Source organism: Sitophilus oryzae, unplaced genomic scaffold (genome assembly GCF_002938485.1).
Source record: "Sitophilus oryzae breed Bouriz unplaced genomic scaffold, Soryzae_2.0 scaffold_169_pilon_pilon, whole genome shotgun sequence".
Classification (NCBI taxonomy): Eukaryota; Metazoa; Arthropoda; class Insecta; order Coleoptera; family Curculionidae; genus Sitophilus; species Sitophilus oryzae.
Window position 1 is genome coordinate 1,026,799 of NW_022146390.1, and position 17,832 is coordinate 1,044,630.

Sequence of the window (17,832 nt, forward strand, 5' to 3'; positions counted from 1 at the left end):
AAGTGTCTATATAATATAGATACGTGTAGTAAACCGATCATTTATGAAATTCACTTAAATTAACTAAATTATATATTTTTGTTGCATTTTAGCTTTTATTTATTACTTGTCAAAGATTAGATGTCAAAGAATTTAGATACGTTAATTTGACTTGCTTCAGTAGCGTATCGGATGTTTGTGTTAATAAATACTTATTATAACATCTATTTTTATTAGAATTATGTATTTTTATAACAATTTTAATAACTACCAACATTTATTCACAACGTAAAATAAAACAACAAATTATTGAGTCTACCCCACGTCTACCCTACATCATAGTTTTACATTTTTTAAATAAAATTAGAACGACACTGATAAACCGGAATTTAAATCGGCCATATTTGAGGCCCATCGCGGTGTACCTAAGATTTTTGATATGCTGCTTCCTTAGTCTTCTTATTCAAAGGTATTTCCATCCCTTTTAGTGCCGTAACCATAGAGTAAAGCCGTAACTATGGTAATATCAGAGATTAAGAAATTATATCGTGGGAAAATTTGCGATGAACAGGCAGTTCTAAAAAGTTTTCGAAAATTATACAGGGAAATTTAAAAGAAAATGCACTATTTTCAACATCTTTTTTTGCGAAAAAAAACCTGATAGACGTGTTCCTGGAGTCGAAATATACTACCCATGAAAATATTTGCACTTATTTAAGACTCACCCTGTATAATAAATCAACCATTGTTGAACGCTTCGTAGTATAATATAACCTTCGTAGGTAAATTAAAAAGAGCTTTATGGTGTTAAAAATAAGCGTAAAACTAAAATGAATTTATTATTTAATCCATTGTACTCCTGGGCAATGGCGTATTGACAATATTTACCCCATCTACCGCACCTTTTATGTCATACATACATAGAAACAAAATAGAAAAAAGAAATTCATCAAATTATAACCGATCCAGCTACGTAAGCCAGGGAGTGAAAAGGACGTAATTGGTTTTCTTCAGTCCGGAACGCCATTTTAATCCAATTTATCGATGTTCCATGCACACAGGACGCACGGCGCCATTAGCGGATTATCACTTCAATTCGCTTATTAATTTGCACAAGACATAGTAAATATTTTCGATTATTTTTAGACAAGGTTAAATAGCAATAAGTGTTGCCCGCTAACTTGTAATATTCGGTTTGAAAATGTAGGAATTTGTTTTAGTTCTTGTACCGGGTGCGTCTCAAAAGTGGCTCACCCCTATAATTTCTTTATTTTTTCAGATAAAAAAAAGAGATTTCGTATGTTAGTATATGACATAAATTGGGAGTGATTGACGCATTCAATTGTTTTTGGTCATTTCCTGTTTCACCGGAAATGACTACAACTTTTGATTTTTAAATGGCACACCCGGTATATTTTACTTTATTCTGAATAGAAGTATCATATGTCTTTTTTGACTTTTGACATTCTCGCTGAATAAAAAATTGTATTTTAAATTTCAATCTAGAGTGCCATGGCTATGTTAAAAACATTAATTCTTAATCAAGGAGCCCTGGAAAAATAAATTTGATCGTTTAATGTTTTCTTGTCTTGTCCTGGCCGGTTAAAAATGCCCAAATCGTATTTTTAATCATATCTCAATTTTTTCAAATGGAACGAGACGAGGGTGGCTCATTAGCATATTTGGAAAAAGCATTTTTTTACGAATAATTTGATACCACACACTTGGTATTTCGAGTCAAATTTTCGTTACGAACCGCAAGTTATAATTTCAAATAAACCATATGCGGAAATGTCACATGTTGACATATGACATGTCATTCTATTCAGAGTATTATTTTCTATCGAATAAAGTAAAAAAAATACTGCGGGTGCCATTTAAAAATCAAAAGTTGTAGTCATTTCCGGTGAAACAGGAAAGGACTGAAAACTATTGAATAATATGTCAATCAATCCTAATTTAGGTAATATAGTAATATACCAAATCTCGTTTTTTAACTGAAAAAATAAAAAAGTTATATGGGTGAGCCACTTTTGAGACGCACCCGGTATAGTACAATAGAAGCTAGTACTGGAAATAGTACAAGTTACTCCACTTTCAACTAAGTTGTTTTAAAATTGAGTAGTGATGATTGATATCCGTCTTGATCTAAATCTATCCGGCTGTTTACAGCGCTTTCAGATGGAGCGGACCGTATTACGCGCGGAGCGTCCGCGCGGATGTTTTTTCAATATAGCTCATCCGGACGGAGCATATACGCGACCCATGTGAAATCGTTCATATAAACTCATGGTACTTGCTCGAAGTCGCGGACGGTCCGTTCTATCTCCATTTGAAAACGCTGTTATTCTTCATATTTCCTTATTTCTTATCTTCGGAATTTATAGTCTAGAATTTCACTATTGTCACTATTACAAAATTAAATATGATTGTTACAATTTGATTTTTTGTTCCTAACTTTAAAGAATTTCTGCTATTACTAATTTGAGATTGAAATATCAGGCATGTTAGTACACTCAGAATGCAAAAAAACGCAACGGAAAAATGTTTCGTCAAGTGTTATCGTCGTATTTTTTTATCTCAATTTTTATGATTTTTTGGCAAACTGTATATAAATATATCAACTTTTAACTTTAGTATTAGGCTTTGTTATATTTGTTATACAAGGTTTATCGAATGGTTGTTTTTCACCATAAGTTTAAAAACCCTGTGTAATAATTTCGTGAACAAATTTTCCTAAAACATTATTTTTCGCTCAGATCCATGTCTCCTGAGCATTTTGTTTTTTGGTTCATGTCAATACATGTCTTGGTTAATTTTTAAGAGCCAAATAAACTTTTTGGTGTTATTTTTCAATATTACGAGGTAACTTTGGTGACTATTGTCGTAATGTCATATTATGCTGCATTGGATACTCTATACTAAATTGAAAAAAAAATGTTAAAGACTAACTATACACAATATGGTTTTAATAAACAATAATACCGATAACAGAACTAACGATCAAGGAAACAACTGTAATAATCACACAAGTATACAAACAGAAAATAAACTTGTAAATAATATCCTAATACTTTGTATTGCCTCCCTTGGCTGCTACAACTCTCCGAAGACGTCCGCTCATACTGTTAATTAGGCTGCATATATTATATTGCCTTATGGTTTTCCATTGTTCTTTAATAACCAAGCAAAATTCATTTAATGAAACTGGTGCCGCTTCGCGACCTAGCTATATAACTCCTTCCAAGCATTTTCCAAATGTGTTCTATAAGATTCCTATCTGTAGAACATGCTGGGCAGTTCATAGTAGTATATATTCCAAAATAATTACCAAAGCTACCTCGCCATATGGAAAAATAACATCAAAAATAAATGATAATAATTAAAGTTGTTTTATTTATATACAGTTTGCTAAAAATTTCATGAAAATAGGGTTAAATCATAAAAAATCCTTCTTTCGGTGCAAAGTGAATTTCCTTGTATTTGCGTGATATCACCTGCTTCTGCGATCCCTTTGCCCTAATAAAAATATTTAAATAGTACTGTCTTGTAACTCTATAAATATAAAACAGAACTCCCTCAAACATATAGCCAGACGTATCTACCCATGCTACAATTCACTAGAATGTAGAATGTTTAGGAGGGGAGTTAATCACCGCGACCTTATAGATCTATTGTGTGTTCCCCTTTCTTGAGTTATAACGAGTTATAACTCATCATACAGTCTCAGGGCTTTAAGAAAAGCCAGTATCTGAGACGGCTCCACAGAGGCCAGCTCTCCATCCTCGTTTGCCCTAATAAATAAAAAATCGGTAAAAACTTTTAAGTTAAACGGTTTTATCTTATGTGCACTGAAAACTAGGAAATAATAGTAACAATTAGGTATTTTGAACTTCTAGTTCAGAAATATTTTAGTACTAGGCAGAATAGCTTTTAGGCATATTAGACTAAAATAAAAACGTGGGGCCCCTCTGAAATCCTACCTATGGCAAAGCATATCTTTATAATTTGGTAGATCATGAGCTCGGCGTTCGCTGGTGAAGCCGCCACGGCTGGTTATTGATTGTCAAAATCTCCAGTTACTATTATAATAAGTCGATGCAATCCACACTTAGTATAGAAGAAAGTATTACAGCAATAGTTAATGGGCCCCACGTTTTTATTTTAGTCTAATATGCCTAAAAGCTATTCTGCCTAGTACTAAAATATTTCTGAACTAGAAGTTCAAAATGCCTAATTGTTATTATTATTTTCTAGTTTTCAGTGCACATAAGATAAAACCGTTTAACTTAAAAGTTTTTTTACCGATTTTTTAATTTTGTTTGTTTTTGTATTTATTGTTTCCATGTTGTTCCCACGAGTACTGGACATTTTAACGGTCGACCCCCCCAGAGGTCCAGTAGACGGGCAAGGCTATAATATACAACAAGGGGCGCCAAATCTTGAGGGGAAAACGCTTGCGACATTACATTTTTAGCCACCCTAATGCCATACAGTCCTCAGCACGTTTTAACCTATTACCTTAACTTGGGTGGTAAAGCTACCGATAACTACGTAGGTACATCTAATCACCTATTTTTTTTTATCTGTCCTTCTAACGTCACACAATCTTGGACACAACTGTTCTGGACACGACTACTCATGCCCTCACCTAATACGCCATTTTGTAACGACGTCCATGTTGGATTTTAAATTTTGTCATAATCACAGTATTCTACTAGTGTAGCCCTTTCATTTGATACCCATATTGAGGGGGTTGTGGAAAAATATGAAATCCGCCATTTTGTACCGACGGTCATCTTAGATTTACAATGTTATTGATATTACTATATTGTATTGTCATCGGAACTAAAGGTGTGTACCAAATTTCAGATCAATCTGACAACAGGAAGGTACTTAAATTTCAATTTCTAATTTTGACCCAAACAAATAAATAAATACCGTACGGGTCGAGCTAAATAAAACCGTTTAAAAATATTTAAATAAACAGTCTTGTAACTCTATAAATATAAAACAGAACTCCCTGAAACATATAGCCAGACGTATCTACCCCTGCTATAATTCACTAACGTCTGATAAATACCTTTTAAAATTTTCTTCGTCAGAAAAAAAATAAGACCCTTTGGAAAGTTGATTTGGAAATGACAATTGCTGTTATTTTATATTTAAAATTATATGAGAATTTCATCGATCGTCATTTCTAAGTCAACTGGACGCCGTTTCCAAAAAATTATACACTAACTTAAGTAAATTTTTATGTCATATTTATTTGAATGGGTAAATATGTCAACATAATGGTTTGGAAATAATAAAATGAAATGGAGCCCAAATATTTTAAATCTTTAAAATTATATTCAAAGTATATGCAATATTTTATGTAAACAGCTCTTTAATCTTCTACTAAAATAGCATCAAGCTTGTGTATCGTCTCTAGAAACATCGTCATATATAATTACCAAAAGCAAGGAAAAACTTATCGGGAAGAGTTTACATAGTTAAATTAATGTTTTAGTAGTTAAGGAATCCTGTAACACGACCCGATCGCGTTTTGCGAAAAAAAAAATGCCAGAACCTCATTAAAACTTTCAGAAACATTTCCTAGATATAGATATAGTGTTCTTAGTTGCGTGGACTCTACAGCATATTTATTATACGAGCATAACTAAAATTATTAACACTTTGTCATATACACCTTGACTTGGTTTTGTTATCTAAGTTAACCAAATTTCTTTAACCAAAGATTATTTCTTGAAACCGTTTATTATAAAAATGAAATTTGCTGTATATAATAGAGAATTTTGAATAGGGTGACTTAGTGTTCCAAGAAAATGTTCCAAAATAAATAGATTATAATATTTTTCTGCACTAATCCAAATGGACACAACCTGCATTTTATATAATACCGGGTGCGTCTCGAAAGTGGCTCACCCCTATAACTTTTTTATTTTTTCAGATAAAAAAACAAGATTTCGTATGTTAGTATATGACATAAATTAGGATTGATTGACGTATTCAATTGTTTTTGGTCACTTCCTGTTTCACCGGAAATGACTACAACTTTTGATTTTTAAATGGCGCCCTAGGTATTTTTTTACTTTATTCGATTGAAAATTACATTCTGAATAGAATGACATGTCATATCGTCGGTGAAATATGATAAACTGCTAACTTCATTATTTCTAATTTTACAGGAGAGCAAAAAACGGTACAAAAAAATATGTACACATGTAGGAAGTATTTTCATGCGTTAATATGATAAAGAGATGAGAATTTTATTTGCTGGGGAACAATAAAACTCAATATTTCGTGTTACATAATTTTTTTCAGACACAATAGGGAGATAGCAGATATTCGTCTTGCAGAAATAAGAAATAAAAATATACTTCTGGAGATAGCAACCTTTATTGTTTGAAATTTTGAAAATGGAATTGAATATTACCCAAACAGGTTTAGAAATAATGAATTAAATTTAAAAAATATTATATGACATTCATAACCATATATTTAGAATATCGTCGGCCTAGAAGCAAAACATACAAGTCCAAAAGCGAATAAATTTTTAAAGAACTGAAGTAGCAGCACAGCCTTCGCGGGCTCTCTTTATAGTTCATTATTTATTCTTAACAATATTTGCTTTTGCATTGCATTATGGCATTTGCATTGCATTGGTTTACCTTGCATTAGGGTAGTTCCCTGATTTCTATACAGGGTGAGTCTTAAATAAGTGCAAATATTTTCAGGGCTGGTAAATCTCGATAAAAGAAACATAATATTTTCTCTTTACCGTTTTTTCAAATAAATCCAAAGCAACCGAGTTATTTCACTTTTAAAATTTCCAATTTTTTGCTATAATTTTGAGAATCATTGGATTTTCTTTCTTGTAAATTTAATATACTACCTATGTTGCCATATTACAAACAAAATATGTTTTTAAACTAAAAATTAAAAAAAATTCCAATTTTTTTTCCAAAATTCCAAATTTTCAAAAAAAAATCGCGCAAAAAACCTCATGATCGTGATTCTTGGGTCGAAATATACTATCCCTAAAAATATTTGCACTTATTTAAGACTCACCCTGTATATAAAGGGAAAAATTGACTAAAACGTAAGGTGAAAAAATACGCAAAAAAATCCAAACGGGCCCCTCATTACCTTTCCCTATTTGTAGAGTATTTTTTTCTCTTTCTAATGGTATAAAAAAACTTATTAACGTAAAAAATGGAGTTAACAGGTTATCACGTTTCACTGACGATAGGTATGTCACGTTTTGACATTCTCGCTTAAATCAAATTTAAATTTTAAAATTCAATCTAGAGTGCCATGGTTATGTTAAAAATACTAATTCTTAATCAAGGAGCCTTGGAAAAATAGATTTGATTGTCTAATGTTTTTAGTGTCTTGTCCTGGCCAGTTAGAAAAGGCTTAAATCGTATTTTTAATCATATTTCAATTTTTTCAAATGGAACGAGGGTGGCTCACTAGCATATTTGGAAAAAGCATTTTTTTACGAATAATTTGGTACCACACACTTGGTATTTCGAGTCAAATTTTTGTTACGAACCGCAAGTTATAATTTCAAATAAACCATATGCGAAAATGTCAGCGGTTGACATATGATATGTCATTCTATTCGGAGTGATATTTTCTATCGAATAAAGTAAAAAAGTACCGAGTGTGCCATTTAAAAATCAAAAGTTGAAGTCATTTCCGGTGAAACAGGAAGTGACAGAAAACAATTGAATACGTCAATGAATCCTAATTTATGTCATATACTAACATACCAAATCTCGTTTTTTTAACTGTAAAAATAAAAAAGTTATAGGGGTGAGCCACTCGGCTGCTCCATTCCAAAACACAGTATATGTAGAAAACAAACTTGTGAGAAAAACGTTCTCTAGTTTTTTTAGTTGGATTTTGTAGTGTATTAAAATGTGTAGATACTAGGTTTTGGGCACGTTATATCTCCGAATATCTTATAGCTATCAACAAACAGGCCAGGTTAAAACATACAGAAAAACACAGTATATCCAAATAAGTAAGAAAACTAATTTCTGAAAAAATGTTGGTTACTCTGTTTTGGAATGGAGCAGCCGCACTTTTGAGACGCACCCGGTATACAGGATAAGTCTTAAATAAGTGCAAATATTTTCAGGGCTGGTAGGCTGGTAGTTAGGGAAAAAGAATCATAATTTTCTCTTTAACGTTTTGTAAATAACTCCAAAATAACCCAGTTATTCTACTTTGAAAATTTAAAAAAAAAAATTTAGTTAAATTTTGAGAACCACTGGATCTTTTTTGGGTTTTATTTCTTGTAAATATAATCTTCTACTATATGTTACCATATTATGAAGATTTTGTGTTTTTAACGAAATATACTACCCCTAAAATATTTGCACTTACTTAATACTCATCCAGTATATCTACACAATTTTGATTCAACTTATATATTATATATTTGTCCTTATACCCAAAATGAGTATTTATTAAACAAATAACTTAGTAGATGAATTTCTGCAAGCGGGTCTTAAAAAATTTAAAATAATTTGAGAAAAAACTTCTTTTGACTCGTCCTGTATATATACAAATACAGTGCAATATAGTGTGCTCAAAGTATATAATCACGCACACACTATAAGACCTAATTAATTAAGACGTAGCCGTAGCCACGGATTAATTAAAAAGAGAACACTAAAGCAAAAACACGAAAAAAAGTAAACAAAGGGAAAGCTATCCAGGCATTCCAAACCATGGCCAGCTCTACACGCTCCTAATTTATCGTAGGCGGCCAGAATAAAAAGCAGAAAAAAGTGTTAAAACGCTGTCTTCACCGGTACGCCGCTCCCCGCAATCTGTCAACACCGTTGGGTAGTTAATAAGATTACGAATGGCGTTGTTAAGTCAACAAAGGGTCTAACGAATTTATAGAATTATTGCAAAATTCCGCGAATTTCGCCGGCGACGTTGATTAAATTAGTTGGTTTTTGTTTCTTTTTGAGGAATTAGAAATATAAGAAAATCAATAAAAATCAGCTTGCACGTAATCAAAATACTTGGCAAAAAATGCACGCTTCGAAATGAAACAAGTTTAAAGTGCCTATAAAACAATGTAAATACTATTTGGCGCTGTTTTTGCAGCGGACGCGATCCAAAACTTTTGATGATTTCGGAGCTTCGGCTTTTTCTGGAATTATATCACTAAATATTATTTATTCAAATATATTATTAGTTTCTTTTAATTTTATAAATAAATTACAGTGTGTTGCACATCAAAAACTTTATTTTGTACAAGGACATGTATGAAGTACCTAAAATATATTAAAAAAACTGTAAAACCCCAGTCTAAAGAAAAAAAAAGAACTACCATACCTAATAATTAGGTATAGTTCATACCAATTAAGCTTTTAGTCACGTGATTAAGCTTGACCGGCACAGCGTTGCCCACTTTTATATATTTTCTTTTAATCAAAATATTTTAGGAAACAAAAATAAATTAATTTTAAATATATAAACAGTTATTACCTCGGTTATTACTTACATCAACAAAACTCACCTTCTTAACAGCACTTAAGGGACATAAAAGACCATTACTACCGCATTCCCGTTCAAAATATTCGGTAATTATTGGGATAACTGGAAATCGTCCGATTTTCACCAAAATTGGTATACACCCTATTTTGAGGTCGCAGATTACAAATCTGAACTTTTTTCTTGGCGGTCTCTTACCGTTTTTCAGAAAAACGAAAAATTATTTCAACATGGAATTTTTCTTTATTTCGGTTCTATAAAGTAATAATTTTACTATATTTTCATTATATTATAGTTTATCTAAAAGCCACACTTGATTGAGGATAGAAGAATGTCCAAAATTTTACTGATAAACACTTTTCTTAACTAAATAACAAAGAAAATTGAGGCCAGATGGACGTTTGACATTTCATATATCCTTCTTTCTCTCTCCTATGTAATGAGAGAGACAAATATATTCTAAACCTAATCTAGAAATTTGAAAATTTACAACGTTGCCATATCTTCTATTTTTTCGGGTGATTAGGCATTTTAAATAAATTACCTAATGAGATCTGACAATAATAGTTAAATATACCTACCTATATCCACAAAGTTACGCGGAAGAGTTTTGATTGCATTGGTTTCAACTTCTATGCGGAGGGTGTTAATCTTTGGTTGTTATATTATACCAAAAAAAGATTAACCCCTTTCGCAAAGAAGTTATATAAAAACTATTTATAACCACGAAGTTGCACGAAAGAGTTTTGATTGCATTGGTTTCAATTTCTTTGCAGAGGGGGTTAATCTTTTTTTGGTATAATACAACAACAAAAGACTAACACCAAACTATCACCCTCCGCATGGAACTTGTAACCAATGCAATCAAAACTCTTTCGTGCAACTTCGTGGTTATAAATAGTCAGATTTCGTTGGTAAAATAGCAGTTATGGGAAGGAGCCGTTCTTCTGGCGACCGCCTTTCGTAATCCCAGAATGAGCGAAAAAAAACACGCTAAATTTAGGTTTAGCATTGGCAACGTTGCTTTCAATGCCAGCAACACATAACCCAACATTTTCAGATTGTTTACAAATTTATTTTAGCAAATTTTCCGCTATTATGCATAGAATTGGTTAAAAAAGTAACAGAAAATAGCAAAAACATCATTGTTTATTGAATACCTAACAAAATATGTGCTAGAAAACCTTAAAAATAGGAGAAATTAAGAAAAATTCGATGTTGAAATAGTTTTTTGTTTTTTTTTTGAAAAACGGTAAGAGACCGCCGGAAAAAAAGTTCAGATTCGTAATCTACGACCTCAAAATAGAGTGCATACCAATTTTGGTGAAAATCGGACGATTTCCAGTTTTCCCAATAATTACCAAATATTCTAATATGTTGCGATGAGTTTTTGCATTATGGCTATTTACTAATAAAACTAAAAGTTTAATTGGTAACACCTATATAATATTTATTATAATGCTGGGTCACAGTGAAATCCTCCAGGTTTAAAAACTTTTATTGATTCTCTTGTTTTAATTTGAAATAAAGAAAGTTATATGTAAAATTGGTGAATTCCAGGCGTAATACTATTTTTTCCAGGCTTTCCTAATTACTCATTGTATACAGGGTGTCCCAGAAATAAGTGCAAGTATTTTAAGGTGTGGTATATCTGGTCAAAAGAAACATTTTTTCTCTTTACCATTTTTCAAATAAGTCCAAAATAACAAAGTTATTTTACTTTGAAAATTTAAACAAAAAATGCTTTTTTGCTTAAACTTTGAAAACCACTGGATCTTTTCTGGATTTTCATTCATGTAAATTTAATCTATTATCTATGTTGCCATATTATCAAAAAGTTATGTTTTTCAACTTAAAACTAAAAAAATTTCCAAAATTTTTTTCAAAAAAATTTTCGCAAAGAAAAACATCATAGGAGTGTTTCTGATGCCGAAATATACTACCAGTTAAAATACTTGCCCTTATTTCTGGGACACCCTGTATAGTCGGTACCACTTTTTTAAAATTTAAATTTAAATAATAACACTATATTTTATATGCTTTTACAACGACTTTCTTATAAAAAAAAAACTTTACTATCTTTCTTATTTTTTACAGTGTCAATTCAGATTTGCTATCACCACTAGATATTGCTGTTTTAAGCAATAACAGACCGATGGCAAAGATGCTGGTGTCATTTGGAGGCAGAGAAGGCAGTCAATGTAAGTAGTAAACTAGGCACATATATTTGTATATAAAAATGCACTCCAGTTACAAATCAGAATCAGACGATAGGTATGTAATGAAATTGAAAATGTTATCCGATTAAATGTCAATTGTAATTTGAAAAGAACAAAACTCGGCAGAATAAATATTTCTCTTCGTTACGTTTCGAAAATGTTAAGAGGATTTCATTCAGGTTTTACATTTCCTTCTCATTGTCCCAATTTTAATCGAATTGTTCTATTTAAATATAAAATCATCATCCATGTCGGAAATTCAATTAAACGATACCTTCCGAAATTATTATTATTTATATAATTTTATATCCGCGTAATGCTGTCCTTTTTAATTATAAAAGTGTTTCAAAAATAGTGAAGTTTGAATATCACTCATTGTAATTTACGAAATTAATATACAGGGTGCGTTTTAAATAAGTGCAAATATTTTCAGGGCTGGTAGATTTGGATAAAAGAAACATATTTTCTCTTTGCCGTTTTTCAAATCAATCTACAATAATCGAGATATTTTACTTTGAGGATTTCCAAAAAAAATATTTTTTGCTAAAATTTTGAGAACCACCGGATATTTTCTGGATTTTCTTTCTTGTAAATTTAATCTACTACCTATGTTGCCATATTGTCAAAAAAAATTATTTTTTAACTAAAAAATTTGCAAAAAATTCCAAAGTTTATAATATATCGTGTTTCTGGGGTCGAAATATACTACCCCTAAAAATATTTGCACTTATTTAAGACTCACCCTGCATAATTTTATATCCGTATATTTTTGTGATATAATCTTACCAAAACGTTTATTTTTGTGATATATTATTTTCAGTTTCCAGTAGGTTTTTACTTGTACAGGGTGGGTCAAATTCGACGCTTTTAAATGGAATCACCCTTTTCTATAGGAGATAGACGAAATCTAATATCAGTGTCTGGAGCTCAATTTTCATCAAAGACATGATAGTGAAAACCGCACATCAATATCTGTTACCATTTTGGAGTTACGGGGCGTTTTTCAAAAATGTGCATTTTTAACAAATCTCTGTAACTTTTTTGCTATGGAAAATTTTGTATTTCTATGAAAACATTTCCAAAGCATCTTTTTACGTAGAATTTAATGGTTTAAGTATAATTTTTTTAAAATTAATAATTTAAGAGTTATCAACAGGAAAATTGATTTTTTATTTGGGACACCCTCTATATTTTTAATTAACTGAAAAGAATGTAAAATTACCTTTCCAAAAATATAGCACACTTGATATTTTGTTATAATCCCCTTCGAAATACAGGATTTTTAAAAGTTTGTCACTTTTAACTAGTAGGCTTTGGAACCCTTATTGGTGATATGCCCTTAATGGAACTCGAAAACATATTTTCCTGCAAGACGTCTCTGAACGCTGAAGTTATCAGCAAATTTTTGCAGCCAATTTCAAGAATAATTGGATAGCTAGATCCCAGCCGTTGGCCGTCGAGGCCGCCTGATTTAGTGCCCATGGATCCAATCCTATGGATATATTTGCGGAAGAATAAAGGTTCCTTATTCTTCCGTATAATCTAGACAAGAATTAAAAATACTTAGCAGTTATGAGAGGGTATCTTTCACCCCCACTGAGTTAATAAATTCCGCGAGAAATGTTCAAAAACTGCCCCGTCTGTCCATAACAGAAGACGGTTGATATGTCGAACACCTGTAGCAAAATCTCATGCCTTGGTTTGCTATTTATTTTTATTGTTATTAAATATATTTTAAATGTGTTGATGTTGGTTAAATATATTTTAAATTGTTATAAAATTCTGCATCTCTCATAGCAAATATTATTTTCGTTTTAATTTATGCTCACAGCTAGAATTTTTTTGTATTACAGCCGGTGCCGTTCAAAGCCTACTTATTTAAAAGGAGGCGAATTTTTATATACTCTATATCTGGAAGAGGAATAGAGCAAAATATCAAGTGTGTTACATTTTTGGAAAGGTAATTTTAAATTCTTTTCAATAAATTAAAAATATACAGGGTGTCCCATATAAAAAATCAAATTTTCTGTTGATAATTCTTAAATTATTAATTTTAAAAAAATTATACTTAAACCATTAAATTCTACGTAAAAAGTGCTTTGGAAATGTTTTCATAAAAATACAAAATTTTCCTTAGCAAAAAGTTACAGCGATTTGTTAAAAACGCATATTTTGAAAAAACACCCCGTAACTCCGAAACGGTAACAGATATCGATATGCGGTTTTCACCATCATGTTTTTGACAAAAATTGAGCTCCAGACACCGATATTAGTTTTCGTCTATCTCCTATAGAAAAGGGTGTTTCCATTTAAAAGCGTCGAATTTGACCCACCCTGTACACACAAATATGCCGAACCAATAAAAAAATACGATCAAAAAAAAAGGCGTCAAAGACGGGTGGAGAATGACAATCCATAATAGTTTTGGCAAGGTCAAGCCCTAGACTTCATTACTTGGCCCCTCATTACTTCTTCATTTTTAATAGCGTTTAGTTAGGTTAGGTTGTGATTGTTAAATTTTGCAATTTAAAATTCCAGAAAAATATTTTGTTTTAAATAGATTTCTGAATGTCTCTCTATAATTATTAGAGTTAATTTTTGACAAGTTTTATATCAATTTTTATTAAATGACATCTAAAGATTGTCCTGGCCAAAATTATCATCGATTTCACTCCTCTTTAATCTTTCTTTGACGCCATTTTTTTCGATCATACGGTATTTATGTTTTAAGGGGTATAAATGAGTGACAGCATAGCATAACTTCGTAACAAGAAACAAAAAAATTGGCGCCAGGAGGCACGTATAGCCGCCCATAATTAAATATGTTAATATCTCAAAAACTGCGACTTTGACTGATTTTGATGTTATTACAAATTTTGTTGTAAATATTTTTCTTAATCTTAAATTGAAAACCGCGTTTCGCTAACTCCTGTAATTTTGGAGTTACGATTTTTTAAAATGTTTAACCCCCTCCCATACCCCCGTACCAACCACCCATCCCCACCAAAAACTATTGGCCAGATTCTCGGGTGCCACAGTATTTTTGTGCCAAATTTGGTTAAAATCGGTTCAGCGGTTTTTGAGTTATCGTGTTACAGACGGAGAGACAGACACCATGAAAATATTTTGTATTTAGGTCATTTATGGCCCAAATAACTCATTTTGAGTGAAATTAAAAAAACTTTATTTTGCCGATCTTAATCTAAAAAAGAATAGCTAATATAAAAATGACAAAAGTTATAACTAAACACAACGTTTAAACAGATATAACTATAAATAACTTAAAAATTGACTAACTAAAGAAACAATGAATAAACTCACCCAACGTAATGGAAGAAATCTATAGAATGGTTTGCCATTTTAATTGCTGTGATGAATAATGTCCTATATAAAAAAATCTACCAATCCATTTAACAGTATAGTTGACTTTATGTCAATATACTCTCAACCAGTAATTCTCTCGGAAGTTAACGGAAACACCTATAAAACAAATCAAATTAATTTGGAACACCTAACTTTTGATTTTAGGTAATTTCCAACAATAATTAAATTACTGTAGTTGTTATGGCCCCTTTGCAGATTTTTAAATGTATTAATGTATTTAATTGCTTTTTTATAATTATATATGTACTTTTAATAGAAGAAATATGACATATCTTGTTTTTACATTTCCGCTTAAAAATTAAGAAAATAATTATTCCTTTGATAAAATAAAACATGCCAGAAAGTGAATAAAAAAGACTTTTCAAAAAATTCAAACTAATTTGCTTACCGTTTAAAAAAATTATGTAAATAAAATGTCACTCTCATTTATGTCTGGAAAAAGCTTAAAAGAAAATGAAAATGTTTATCTAATTAATTTTAAAACAAGTGTAATTATTTATTCACAACGCTTTTACAACATGAAATTACTCAATCCACACGAAACAAGAAACAGACAAATATTTTATATTTTTTCCTAAAATATAATTAAAAAAAAGATGGCACACTTAAAATGGAAAATCGACAATATTTATTTTTGTCCAAAGTTATTTTTTCTAACCATAACGAACTCGGCCGCAAACTGGCAACCAAAAAAGAACTGGCAAATCCGAGTTTTTAATTTCTTTTATATCATTAAAGTTGGCAAAAGTTACTTTAAGGACTTTTGGAAAGTTTGAAATTGAGCTGAAAAAATGGTTCGTGTTTTTTTACTTTCAAAGAAAAGAGTTTTTGGAAGTTAAGAATGATCAAAGAATAACAAGTTTTTTATTGTTAAAGTTGATAGACTAATAATTTTAAGAGTTTTTAATATATCAGATTTATGATTGCTTAACCAAAAATTATTATTAGAAACTCATAATTTTTAAATTAAGGTCTGTTAACAGTTATCACAGATTATTTTTCTTGTACATTTTCCATTATTAAGCTTAGTTTCAATTATTTCTCTGAGCTTTATGAAAAAAAGTCCTTTGACTCGGGCATAACTATAACTATTATCTTTGTATTAATTTATATTTGCTTATGTTGTTTTTTCTTTCATTTTCAGTTTCAAGTTCGGAAAAAATGGGATCGCATTTGAGACAGTTGCTTTGTGAAGCTGAGATGCGACTGCAAGAACTGGGGGGACTCTTAGAGGAGCCCTGTGGGGCTGCTCTAAATACACGTGCGTCTTTTTCTAGTATGCTAAGTGCTGGGTCTACCTCATCTGTGACGGGTAAATACTAACCCCATAGACTTAAAATAAATATATTTTATTTTAAGTCTATGACTAACCCCATTTTCTTTCAATTACTAATACAATAAAATATCACCATCGCCTATAGTTCTTCTCACGTTGCTTCTCAGTAACAGCATTCTTCATTTTAACACTATTTAACAGGCAAATATTATTGATACAAATTGTTCAAACAAATAAAATTATATTTTCTATTAAATAATTTGAATGGTTCTGTTTTTACTCTTACAAATTAATTTATTATTTTTTAGAAAGTATTACTAGTTTGGGTAATTAGAGGAAATATTGGAAATTGCCATTATTGTTATAAAAAATTATTGTATACACCCTATTTTGGGGTCACAGAAAACAAATCTAAAGAAGGCATGAAAAAAATAATAATTTCAGGATGTGCTGGTGGTGATACGGAAAAACAAGCCGTGGCTTGGGGTCGTAAGGCGAAGACTTTGAAACGGCTGGTGTTGGGATTCACCCAAGCGAGGCCTCCAGATGTTCCGTCCATGGTGGCCCTAGACATAACTGCCAAAAATGCGATTACAGTGAGGTTGGCCGAGCCTACGTCGCAGGAGTCTCCCATAACGACGAAATTTTTAGGTAAAATTTTGATTTTTTTCCGTAAAAATTGAACACAAACCCAGGTTTGATTTATTTAAACTTAATTATCGTTGTCTGTTGGTCTGCCACTTAAAAAATATCTACTTAATAAAACTAAAATTATGTTTTAAGATTTGACATAGAATAGAGAATGTTGACATAGCGGATACAATTTTCAATATCTAGTTTTGACTCAAATTGAATATATACAGGGTGTCCCAGAAATAAGTGCAAGTATTTTAATGGGTGGTAGATCTGGTCAAAAAAAACATTTTTTTCTCTTTACCATTTTTCAAATAGGTCCATAATAACCGAGTTATTTTACTTTGAAAATTTAAACAGAAAATGCTTTTTTGCTTAAATTTTGACAACTACTGGATCTTTTCTGGATTTTCTTTCATGTAAATTTAATCTACTACCTATGTTGCCATATTCTCAAGAAATTATGTTTTTAACTTAAAACTAAAAAAATTTCCAAATTTTTTTTTCAAAAAATTTCAAATTTTCAAATTATTTTTTTCACAAAAATAAAACCCATAGGCGTGTTTCTGAGGCCGAAATATACTACCAGTTAAAATACTTGAACTTATTTCTGTGACACCCTGTATGGGTACACTGAAAAAAAGGATCTCTCAGTCGAAATGAATATGACTTTGACCCAAAAGATTGGCGCTTTTCAATAGGGCCAAGAACGACGTTTCTTTACCCAAAGCATTAACTATCTTTTCATAAGCTTTAAAAAATTACTTTAGAGAATAGAAAAGTCTATCTGTCCAAAGTATTTTACTCTTTCCCAAA

General features: G+C 31.0%; 1 protein-coding gene across 5 annotated transcripts in view; it reads left to right on the forward strand.

Moving 5' to 3' along the window:
- The window catches only part of LOC115881170 (ankyrin repeat and fibronectin type-III domain-containing protein 1), a 216,479-nt gene that overhangs the window by 161,317 nt on the left and 37,330 nt on the right, over positions 1-17,832 (forward strand). For 4 of the 5 annotated variants that reach the window (XM_030898556.1, XM_030898552.1, XM_030898554.1 and 1 more), the window contains 3 exons: positions 11,602-11,705; positions 16,252-16,419; positions 16,828-17,034. In XM_030898556.1, coding sequence (XP_030754416.1) covers positions 11,602-11,705; positions 16,252-16,419; positions 16,828-17,034 — 479 coding nt within the window. The remainder of the gene's footprint in view (positions 1-11,601; positions 11,706-16,251; positions 16,420-16,827; positions 17,035-17,832) is intronic. The other variant, XM_030898553.1, reaches the window with a different exon arrangement.